The 12,879-nt window shown below is 30.7% G+C and overlaps 1 protein-coding gene across 1 annotated transcript in view; it reads right to left on the bottom strand.

Moving 5' to 3' along the window:
- Positions 1-12,879, bottom strand: part of LOC108911403 (Kv channel-interacting protein 1) — a 162,994-nt gene that overhangs the window by 37,619 nt on the left and 112,496 nt on the right. The window contains exon 2 of the mRNA XM_018716335.2: positions 1,829-1,898. Within this exon, the coding sequence (XP_018571851.1) occupies positions 1,829-1,898 (70 nt within the window). The remainder of the gene's footprint in view (positions 1-1,828; positions 1,899-12,879) is intronic.

Genomic DNA, 12,879 nt, shown 5'->3' with positions numbered 1-12,879 from the left:
CGTATGTATTACTGATATTCTGAAAACAGAAGTAGAAGAGCACACTGTATATAATTCTTTACCACTTTGAAATATTCAAGACCGCGAGAGGAATTCAAATTTCGCTCCGATGTCCAATCCAAACACCTCTCCGACGACCGATATATTGCAGAGCCAGACTATGCAGAGTACGAAATTTACTAAAAAATATTAAAAATTCCCAAAATGATTCTGACCTAGCTGAAATACCATCTGACCTATTTACAAACTTACAATATTTTATGTTTAAAAACTTTATAGTATAATGAAACAACACACCAAATTTCATTAAAATCGGTTTAATAGTTTTCGCAAAATAATTTTTTGAAAAAATGTTGAAAAATTTTTTCTAATTTTAAAAATTTTGCACAGCCTTAAATAAAGCATCTAGATACTTAATTAATTAATTAATTAATCGAAATGTGATTTTAATATTTTTGTAAACTTGACAATTTTTCTTAAAATTAAATGTTATATCAAAAGTTCTGTGCGATTAACTTTTCCTATTCCTCCTTTCCTTTTATTCCTTCATAGTCCATTTAACTCCGAACACCGAAAAAAACTCTTTCAAAGCTAAAAACTACTGTATAGTTTACTTGTAAAAACTTATGAATTGTTTAATTCGGAACATCAACTGTAAAACTGTAGTTGGTAAGTACAAAAATAAATTATGTTGCAGCCTATTATAAAGTACTTTGGTAAGTTATTTGAAATTTAACTAAAGACAAAAGCAGATACAATAACATCATATAAAGTGTACACAGTTTTTATTTTGGAGCCAAGAGAATATTAAGATAGGTCTAAATTGTTTATATATTCACTTCCTCTCTTCATTTTATTAGAGTTTATGGGTATTAATAGATATCTATAAAAAAAATTAACACAAATTTTAGGTTAATTATGTAACCAAACGTCAAAAATGGTGACCGATCGTGATGTGTATTCAAGACAATTTCACATTTCATCCTTTTATTTCCACATTCCAATGTAAAGGTTCAGTTTGTATATAAAGGTAACATTTTAGACTCAAAATACCTGTTAATTAACCATAATCATAACTGATTAAATTTATTATTTTATGTTAAAAGGAGCGTGGTACAAGAAACGTGACAATTTTAAATTTGCCTTTTATTTTCTTATGGGAAATGCAATGAGTTAGAAAGAGATGACGGTTGAATGAAGATAAACTGAGGTATTTGGTGACGTATTTGTTTTTTATTGGCTGATTGACTTATGCGGCGACCGTCTCTTTACGGACCGTGGACAAGGAGCACGAACTCATACGGGAAAATAGTAGAAATTATTTAAAGTTTTTACCGCTAGGATTGCTACTGTTCCTTGTACACCCACATATTTTCGTTATTTATTGAGCATGATTGATGTTTAATTCAAATTGCCGCTTTCTTTATCTCCCCTCTATTATTTCGGTGCATATGGGAGACTAGCTCCCTCTAATTTGGTAAGATATTTGTTTACATGAAGTTCGTGCTCCTTATGTAATCTCCATGGCCAAAGCCATAGATTTGACAGTATGTTATGGATGAAGCCAAAGCCGACTTTCTGTGCCTTACAGCTGTTCCAACATGAACAGCAAGTCACAATATTTTCTTGAAATACCATTTTAAAATATAAAATACAATAATCAGTGATGTTAATATTAGAATTTGTTTAGAAGCTGCGTCAACCTAGCCTAGAAGTTCTGGTAATTTATGATTGTAATTTCTAAATAGTAATCGACACTATTATTCCACGTAAATATCAATGTCTATGAAACTACAATAACGAATATTTTCTAGCCTATAATACTTACTTCCGTGTGGAAAAAACTTGGAATAAATCTCCTTAAAACTATCTTCGTGAACTACACCCTCGGGACACTCCTGCAACAACATAAAAATAAATGTGTTATAGACACCAAGTCTGCACTGAACATGATTTCAAGCTCACTCACTCATCAATATTGCACCCCTTACTGCACCTTTCAAAATTTTATATATCGCCGGTGCATCATTCACTTTATTGACTGGCAATGCAATCTTGAATAGAAAATCAATACTTGGTTAAGATTGGTTCGCTAATGTTACTGTAGTCATCACCACATAACATAAATCCATATCGTTATATTAACCTAATCGTGTTTTCCGGTATTGGCGCTTTTCAATGCTGATATGTTGATAAGGTGCAAAATAAAAAGTTCAATAGTTTAAAGATAACCTGTTGACAATAGTTTTTCTTAAATATCTTCTAAAGCACTTCAAGTGTCAATACTAAATTTAATTGGTGCGTGTTTTTGGCTTTGATGACTCATTTTTACACAAACTCACAAAAAATTGGGTTGCTAAACCTACATTTTCATAGCCACCTTACCAAAAAGAAAGATTTTTTTCTCTTGGAAAATACAAGCCCTGAATCATGACATGAGTGATGGTATTTAAAAAAAATATTGCATTTAAAAACTGTTACTGATAAAAAAAGTTTTCTAGTAAAACTGGAATATGTATCAACTGAAATAAAATTATTACCAATGATAACACATCTAAAAAATTTTGATACATTCACATACGAATCAGTGTTTCTAAATACAAAATATTAATACTTACGTACATTAATTAGTTTGTATTATAAGTACTACATGATAAATATGTAGTAAAAAAATGCATTGCAATTGTCTTGAAAAACTTTGACGTTTAGTAACATTTATTTGCCTGTGAAGATGGACATCACAGCTTTGTTTAGTGTGTTATCCTTGGTAACAATTGGTATGACTCGAAAAGCATGTCTAGCAAAATTTTTCAAAAGTAATCATTTTTTTGATTACCATTAACCCTCAAAACTTGCATTTTCCAAGAGACGAAAAAAATTCGGCAATATTTTTATCACAAGTGGCCAACCCATGTGTTTACGGGTCTGAATCGCAATGAAATATTTAAAAAAAAATTAAACATTGCATTTCGGAGATAAAAACCAAACTTGTTTTTTTTTCTCATTCAGAGCTTTTTCTCTTATGTAATTCAATTACAGATACATACATTATTTGATAGTTTGCACAGTATTTTGATTTATTTACTGACCCGCCACAATGAATTATTTCAAGCCTGCCATGGAACATATTTATGGTTTCCTCATTTACATTCACAAAACAAATCTTAAATATTTTATTAAAAAATAATATGTATAGAGTAAGACACATTTCAAAATTAACATGTTCATTGACTTTAACCCAATGCATATTTTGCAAAACGTAAGCGCGTTAGCAATTAATTGCACGTATTTAAACATTATAACATTCACAAGATCATAAATTCGAAACTCGCGCATATATAAAGTACATGTGCGCAATATACATCTTTAAAAACTAAAATATCTTTTGGAAACTTTCTGCATAACATATTTAAAATTATTTATATACGTACACCCGTATATTTTGCTAATAGTATTTAAGAATTATGTGGCAATTCCCATTTAGAAACTACTTTATTTAAAGCATATTCTATTTTGGGACTCGTAAAATGTTCACATTTTCTTACGTACATTATAAATGCATATTTATGAATGCTAATCAAGTTGGATACTTTTTATAATAGCTCTTATACATTTTACTACGCCAGACGCATTAAACAACCAATTGTAAAGATGTAAAACCTTTAATAAAACCTGAACGTTGTTTGTCAATACTGCCTAATAAATCATTTTAATATGTTTGAGACGGGGCCAAATCATTTAATTTAAAGCTGTATCGAAGTTCACTGTTAAACCAGACGCACACGAAAAGTTGTACTGTGCTGTAGTTTACTTGGAAATAAAACTTTCGTTTCTGATTCCTGATTTTAGTATCGTATATTCTCTCTCAAATCAAAAAAAAAGTTTTTTAATTGGCGAAAACCTTTTGCCGCTTAGACCCAACAGTAATTATTACATTTTTATCTACAGGGTGGATACTAACAAATTCCAATATTAATTATTAGATAACAACAAAAAAAAATAAAGAGAAAGAAAAAAAGCAAGAAAAATTTCATTATCTTATAGATAGATAAGTGTGATAAGTTTCTTCCTGCAGTAAGTAACAGACAGCTTTAAGAAATCGGCCTCTGCTTACCTCTACTCTACCTCAGTTTTTGAGTAATAATGATATCTATAATATTTGAAGCCTTTTCTGATAGTGGTGCTTGTGCAATTCTAATGAAGGGTGTACCAAAAAAAATGCAGGATTTCATATGAAAGAATATTTTATTAATTAAAAAGTTTTTACATATTTTTAAAGGGCAGACTTTGCCATTAAATATGAAAGAGGACCTCAGCGACTCATTTGACATACTCGACGCTTTCGCATATCTACGGCTGAATTTCGTTGATAATTCTCAGAATGTCTGCCTTTAATTCAGGAATTCATTTAATTCACCTGTTCATTTAAGTAGAATAGATTTTGGACATTACGAATCCCCACAGGAAAAAGTCCAATGGCGTAAGGTCGCTTTGGCAGTTAAAGTTCGCAATTCTCGTACAAAATATGGTCGGATTTAACTTCATCAACCGTGAAAAGATTAATCGAAAAATTTAGAAAGACTGGATCAATTAATGATCTTAAAACACTATGTTTTCTATCAAAATTACTTTTTACATCCTTTATAATTAATAATAAGTATGGTCTTGTTTTATAATAATATATTCTTCCAAAGCTCGTAACTTTGGAAGCTCGAAGCAAAATGATACAAATTTTTAATACAACATAAAAACAAAGGCGTAATATAAACACTTTGTCATGAACACATATTGCCTTATACTGGTAATTATTCCATATACCTTTGACATTGCACTGCACAGTTCGTTGCATTGAAATGAACAATCGACTTACAGCTACTTATAACAGCATTACTATTTCTAAAGATCAAGACATCGCATTACGTCTAAGTTCATTATTTTGAAATTTATTTTAGTATTAAATACAATTTGATTATGAAAATGGGTTATAATAATCAATCTTTGGGTCATAATTTAATTAAGAACTTTTTTAACTTACTTTTGATTGACCAAAATTCAGTTAAAGAGAGGTACTTAGATACAAGGTGAGGGCTTGAACGTGGCATAAGACAAAACCCGACTTTCAAGTGTCTTGTGTTTTTCAAGCATCCTCTTATAAAAAGCTAGATAAAGTGTCAGGAAATATCCTTTGTATTCGCGAACTACATTTTATATTTTTTCGTTGAGGCAGGAATTGCGTCGTTAAATGTATCGTATAATTTATTTTGTAAGCTGTCACACAATAAAAAAGTTCTTTTGAATTAGTACTGGACAGTTTGTTAAGATCGCCGATGAAAACAGAAAAACGAACGAAAAGTTGCTTTGATTATTAGCAGTATTAGTCATATTTTATTTATAAACAGAATTCACGTTACCCAAATACATAAAGTAAACCAAAAAAGACATTTATTGCTCGGAAGATAATACCTCAGAAGTGGGATTCGAGTGAATTTTCTGTGAAAAGGAAAATCCAATAAGATATAGCTTGAGTTGTTAGTTGAGTAAGTGGGCTAAGTAGGTGTTTTAGTCAGCTGAAGTCAGTCAGAACTTTATTAACAATAAGGAACAAGTATGGAGAGCCAAGCTGAGAGTATCGGTGAGAGGCTATTAAATTTAGAAATGATGTAGCTACATTGATGCAGATGATGGCTAATTTGATGATAAATGAAAATTGCGGGGTAGCTAGTGAAAAGCGAATGCTAAAGTTATTAAATCGAAAATCTGAAGCAAGATCAGAAGGCATAGAAATATTTCATGGTATGTCAGATTCGTCGAAAGATATTCAATGATGAATATGAGAAGGGAGTAAGTTATTAGAAGCTTTAAACGGTGCAGAGGTTTTACATTAATGGCTAGATTAATTTATTTTCCAGACCGCCAAAACACATCTGACAGAAGAGGAAAAAACTAGTGTGTAGCAAATATGACAAAATTGAATACATGACAAAGATTTGAGAAAACATTTGGTGCTAAAGAGGGACTGACTGATGGACATGAATGTGATGTAGAATACAGTTACAAAGGAGAATTTATGTCTGCATACTTCCATGACAAATATAAATTATACAAAAGACAGAATTTATTAGTTGAAAAAAGAAAGAAAGAAAAAGTAATAATGGGATTATTAAATAAAGCATAGTACAAGAAATTTTAGCATGACCTCGTATGTTTTAGTAGAATTACAGAAAGTTTTTTTAAAGGACACTAACAAAGTCATTTTCCTTCTCACAAACTAATAACTGAAGTTTGTAAAAAAATATATACGCCACTCACTTATTTTGTTCTTTTGTAGGATAGTTATATGTAGATAGTTAAATGTCTTGTTACCTCTTGATACTTTTTTTTTGATCTTCATTTTGAACGTAAATACAAATTTTTAAGCGACTCTAATTTGGAAATTTAGGTGATTTTTTCCAAACTAAAGTCACTTAAAAGTTAACTACTATTTTAATTCACCCAAATGCAATTACAGAAAATGATAAAAATGATAAGCTCTGTCTTATTGTTGGAAATTAAATGAGAAGATTTTGAATAAAGAATCTCCCCTCGCACGTTATAGTATATACCAGGTGTAACAGGATCATAGTACACCCCCCGTATCTCCATTAGTTTTAAAGGTAATTGATTGAAATTTGGGATATTCCATATACATAATAAGCGGCACTTTTTGATCAACAGATGATATTTTTTCCACTTCCGGTTTCGCCGGAAGTGATACCAACTTTCGATTTTCAAATGGAATACCCTGTATATTATTACATTTCTGAAATCTGCATAATTTTCTGAATCCAATGATACCACATAAGTGACATTTCAAACGTCAAAATTTTTTATAATTTAATTTTTAGTTTTCCATTTAAGTGTGCCATGATGGTTCCGATTTATTCCAATTGACCCGTCTAATGCTGGAAAAATCGAAATCCCGTCAAAAATACTAAATTGCGTTTTTTATGAGCAAATAAAGTTCATCGTAATCGATTTTGGGGTAAAACTCAATTTTTTCAAATGGAACCACATTGGTACCGTGGTACCATTTATTAGTACTATTAATAAGGAATTAATTCAAACCTGGTAATAAAATGTGCGATAAATACAATCAAAATTACAGCTAAAAGAAAATAAGAAAATACAATTATTTTGTTCTAATTTAATGCTAAGAAACTAAGGTGGCTTTGAAAACAATGAAATTATTCCTTCAGACTGTCAAATAAATTCTGTTGGTTTATCGGTGTTTTTATTGTGTATTGGAAAAGTCTTTATATTTGTTGTTATTTTTGTTCAAAATGCCGCACATTTATACAAGGGATGAGAAAGTGGACATGTTAATTATTTATGGGGAATGTAGAAAAAATGCCGTTGAGGCTAGAAACCTTTATGCCGACCGCAATTTAGTATTTTTGACGGGATTTCGATTTTTCCAGCATTAGACGGGTCAATTGGAATAAATCGGAACCATCATGGTACACTTAAATGGAAAACTAAAAATTAAATTATAAAAAATTTTGACGTTTGAAATGTCACTTATGTGGTATCATTGGATTCAGAAAATTATGCAGATTTCAGAAATGTAATAATATACAGGGTATTCCATTTGAAAATCGAAAGTTGGTATCACTTCCGGCGAAACCGGAAGTGGAAAAAATATCATCTGTTGATCAAAAAGTGCCGCTTATTATGTATATGGAATACCCCAAATTTCAATCAATTACCTTTAAAACTAACGGAGATACGGGGGGTGTACCATGATCCTGTTACACCTGGTATAGTTAATAACTGTAATACATTTATATATTTTTCAAAATTACGAATTTTGTCTTAATAAAAAACTAATCCTCTTTTTTCTATAATTGTCTTATAAATCACAAAACCAATTCTTTAAGGTTGATTGAGAACACCATTTGTATTGTAATTCCGCTGGCTAATCGATAACTTACAACGGGCATGTTAGCGAAAAACTAATCGAACTCTAGCTAATTTCCTGAGTTTACTTAAGAATAGTTTCAGGCGATAAAGGTAGAGAGAGCGAATTTCTTTACTTTTCTGCTTCACTAAATCCAAATTAGTGCTGACTGCTGAATATATAAATTAATTGCAGTATTAATATAAGAAGTTTTTATTTATACTTAAGAATTATAATACTTATTACAGAAGCATTACGGAACAGTAAAATTATATACACAGTAACTGTTATTTGTGAAGCAAAAAGGAGAGCAAGATTTATGTTTTTTTATAAATTACAATTTTCATTAAAGAAACGATTAAAAATATTGAAACTGGAAGTAGATATTGGACTAAAAAATTGTCTGGAGAACCATAAAATAACAATAAAAGTACCATGCCAAGAACCCAAGTCAATCATCAGTTGCAGTTGGCGAGATTCTAAAGATGGGTAAAATCCAGAGAGCCCAATGGTGCAGACCTAAGGCGGATTTCGTTACAGAATCTCTGCGGACCAATCAAGGACTGTGATTGAACGTCAACCTTGGTGCCTTCCAGTTCAATAACCAGAGACAGATCCTAACCAGTGCATGTTGCACGCTCCAAATTTCATATATTGTTAAAGATACTTATACTACATATGCTAAGTTAAATTCTCTTAAAAAATTAACACGAGCTCAAAGTTCCCATTGCTTCATTGAACCTTCCACCAAGGCGTTGTCCACCCTACGTTGAAGATTTTAATGGATGCACAGCTCCAATATCTGTCATACAGAAGCCCTTTAAGCTTCCAAATAAACACAAGCCCATAAAGATTCCATACAAGCTCATAAAGCTTCCATACAGGCAATGTAAGGAGCCCATGCAAACTTAAACTTTAATTCCCTATCCCAACACTCAAAGACAGTGATAAAAGACACATCATACTCGACTGTGCAAAACACTCAGTTGAATGCCTCCAGGAAACCGTAACATTTAGAGGATGTACGAGAATGGAAGGAGACAACCAAACACATTAGATTGTTTCCCACATTTCTAGGGATTTCTAGGACAGAGTAGATTTACCTCGTCTCCGATAGAGAATAAACAGCCAACGGCCAAGTGTCCGCTGAGGTTAGCGTGATGTGGAAGGCGTTTGCCCCTTTACCTGCGAGCAGGAGACGAGAGTCCCAGCACTGCAAACAATACATGGGGATTTCGGTAAAACGCTGGTTTTCACCGTATTAGAAATAATTCCCGAGAAAAGATTACAAATACTATCGCATTTGATATACAGTTCAAATGTAGCAAAACGTACTAAATTACCGATCTCTAGCCTAGCCTAGCTAATAGGAATTAGGGGATAGATGAGAACTACAGGACATTGACCCTATTGAGCGCAACTCGGCAACACGGGCAGAAATACAACTTATTACTGTTTATTATACCAATTTACACCTTCCATTTCTTTCTTTCTCATTATAGCCGGCTTTGTAGAGAAGAATTCTAAAACTATTTTTTGTACATCAAAAAAACACATTTCAAATTATTGTTAGCACGTGAAGTAATAATTGTACTACATTTTTCTCTGTTGCATTTGCATATTATTTTTATACATTTTCTGAAATTATTAATTTCCTCCTACACATCGAATTTATCAATGTCAAAAAATATTTCTCCGTTATTTATTAGCCTAAAACCTTTTTGTATTATATGATTTGCGAAACGTCTTGATTATTGATTTAACTCTAGTAAAATAAATATCATTTTGAAGACAAAGCAGGAGGAATTATAAATATTTATATATTCAGATCAATAGAAAATTATTTTATTGCAAAATAGATGATAATTATTGCCTTATCGTTCGATCGGACTACATATATAATTCACCGTTAGAACGACAGAAACAATGGAAATTATGGAACAATGAATAAAATTCCTAAATTAGGCCTGCACGAATGTAAATATAAAGAAGGGAGTTTAGTTTATATATGAAATGTATAAATTTCATTAGATTTCTGCAACAAACAGTGAATAGCAAATATAAGTTGAGTTTCGAAGTATATTGAGCGGCAAAATAACATCTACAAATATTCCCAAAAAAAATACAAGTTAAAAATGTAAATATACTATGTACTGTTCAGACGATGTGGAACACCAAAAATTGAAGTATTTATCAGGCTTCAAAAAAGCATTTGTGAGTAAACCTCAGAAGTATATCAAAAAGATTTTCATTTTTTATTTCGATTTTTTTATATTCTGATATATTGCTATAACTTTCATTTTACGAACAGTGTCTAATTCGTAAATTTATTATTTATTGATACACTATTCCACAGGTGTAAAAACCCAATTACAGAACAGGAGGGAAAAGAGAAAAAAATGACAGAAGAAACATTCAAAGAGAAAAACATACAACAATGAATAAAAGTTCAACAAAACAATAAAACGTGTTGCAAAATATAAAAAGTGAGGAAATTGCAATTAAAAAAGTAGTATACAAACACATCAGCTAAAATACAGTCATTTTATTTTGGCAGAGCTGGAATTAATAATATCTAATTGATTACCTAATAAATGACAATAATTATTATTACACATTGTGTAAATAGGTGAATATTTAAATATATTCGTACGTGACGTAGAAATATAAACAGTGTACCTAATAAATTACAATAATAATTATTATTACACATTGTGTAAATAGGTGAATATTTAAATATATTTCTACATAGCATAGAAATATAAAAAGTGTTTCCCTCTCTTGAATTGACTCGGAACGTAAAACTTAAGTTGATGCAAAAGATCTACTAAATAACTTGAGTCAGTTTTATGAAAGTGAAAATAAATGCGACACAGTTTTTAATTTTCGATACGTAAGTGCGCTAAAACATTCTTTTCAGTTTCAGTACTTCTATCGGGGTAGAATGAAAAATTCATAAAGGGACTGATGAGACAATTAGTTTGTTATTAGATAGTGGCAGTGTAAATGCCACAATCCCCTCCAATTTGAATAATTACTTGCCATTTACATAGCAGGGATTACACTAACGAGAATTAACAAGATTAAATGATGGCTTTGTTGATATTTTATTAAAAAGAAAACAAATGGCGATTAGTTGAATAAAAAATGGAGTTAATATATTTTTGTATTTGACGTAGTAGGCATAAAACAATTGTTCTGGGTTTTCGCATCTTTTATTAATCCTTACTATGCGAGAGCTGAAAATAACTGATAGGGAGGCATTTGCTGATCCTTTCCACTTTGAGAACAATGAAAAAGAATGTCTGCAAATCATTTTTTGTTTGTAATCTTCTTTCTTTTGCATATTGGATAAAATGACACATCTAGCTGTATAGCTAATAATAGATATAAGTGTCAGACTCAAAATTGCGTTGATGCTAAAATGAAAGTTTTTTTAACTTATATCAACATAATCAACATCCCAAACAAAATAATGTAACGTTAGTTTTAATTTGTGTTCTGGGGACAATTATTAAAATTCTTTTTTGGATTCATTAAGGTGTGTAATTTATTTTACCTTATTTATCATCGAAATATAAATTATATAAAATAAATTTGCCGAATGAAAATGAGGGCAAACGTCGTCCTGCAACTTTTTTTTCAGTTGAAACCCCTCAGATTCTTCTTAACTTATGCTACTGATTTGTGTTTTAGATCAAATTTTATATGACAATACATAGAAAAAAATTCCTTCTACCATCCATCTTGGTTCTAAATACCAAACAAATTACAATAAGTGGATTTGCTTAAAAAACTGGGAAATATCGATATGTTGTATATAAGAATACATGCAATAATTTATGGTATGTATTTTTTTCAGAAACCCAAAACGGTTTCAAGAAAATTTGTAAATATTTACAATAAGTATTTTAAAAAAATTCAATAGTAATGTTGCTGCAAACGCTACAATTTATAGAAATTTGCATAGAAACTTGTGAAATGTTGATATTTTATTAGTATACAGGACGATTCACAAATGGTGACCAAAAATGAAACCTCGTATTCTTTGGTGAATTTTATATAGTTTTTATCTAGGACGCTTCGTTAAAAAGATACAGGGTGTTAAACTTATTATTATTAAATATTAAAATATTTTTAAGTTTTTTAAATAATTAAGAAACTAGTAAGTGAAATAATTTGAAATTGGGCACATATATTTATGTAAACATTGGCCAAAATCTGAGCGCTTTTCCTAAAATTTACAGTGGCGAAGATACAGGGTATCGGAGGTATATTTTTCTAAATAAAATAGTACGCTACTGCTTTACGGTAACAACCATGATATTTTCGGATTCGTCTTTCAATTTTCTACAAGTTACTGCTCTCTTATGTTTTTCGAAAAAGTCGAGTCGAAGTCGAAAATTTTCGAGTAAAACTTAAAAAAACAACTGAAAACACTTTTACTGAAATGACATGACAAACACTAATCATTCGGTTGCTCAATGCTCAAAAATACCTTCCACGGACACAGGCCCGACGTCTTTTTTGTTTGAAATTTATTGTTGCTTCAATCTGATGAAAAGCATTATTTATCCTTTCTTCTAACTGCTCAGAATGTCAAAGTTGCTATCGCAGCCCACTATGTAATTTTAAAGGTTTACTCGAAAATCAGGCTTTCTTTCAAAAAAAACATAAAAGGATAATAATTTGTAGAAAATTGAAAGACGAATCCGAAAATGTCATGGTTGTTACCGTAAAGCAGTGTCGTAGTATTTTATTTAGAAAAATATGACCTCGATACCCTGTATCTCCGCCACTGGAGCATGTAAATTTTAGGAAAAGCTCTCAGATTTTGGACCATGTTTACATAAATACATATGCCCAATTTCAAATTATTTCACTTACTAGTTTTTAAATTATTTAAAAAATTTAAAAATATTTTTTGAAGTTTAACGTCCTAG

The sequence above is a fragment of the Anoplophora glabripennis genome, unplaced genomic scaffold (genome assembly GCF_000390285.2).
Source record: "Anoplophora glabripennis isolate ALB-LARVAE unplaced genomic scaffold, Agla_2.0 scaffold563, whole genome shotgun sequence".
Taxonomy (NCBI): Eukaryota; Metazoa; Arthropoda; class Insecta; order Coleoptera; family Cerambycidae; genus Anoplophora; species Anoplophora glabripennis.
Note: the sequence above shows the minus strand (reverse complement) of the source record. Positions and strands in the feature narration are given on the sequence as shown.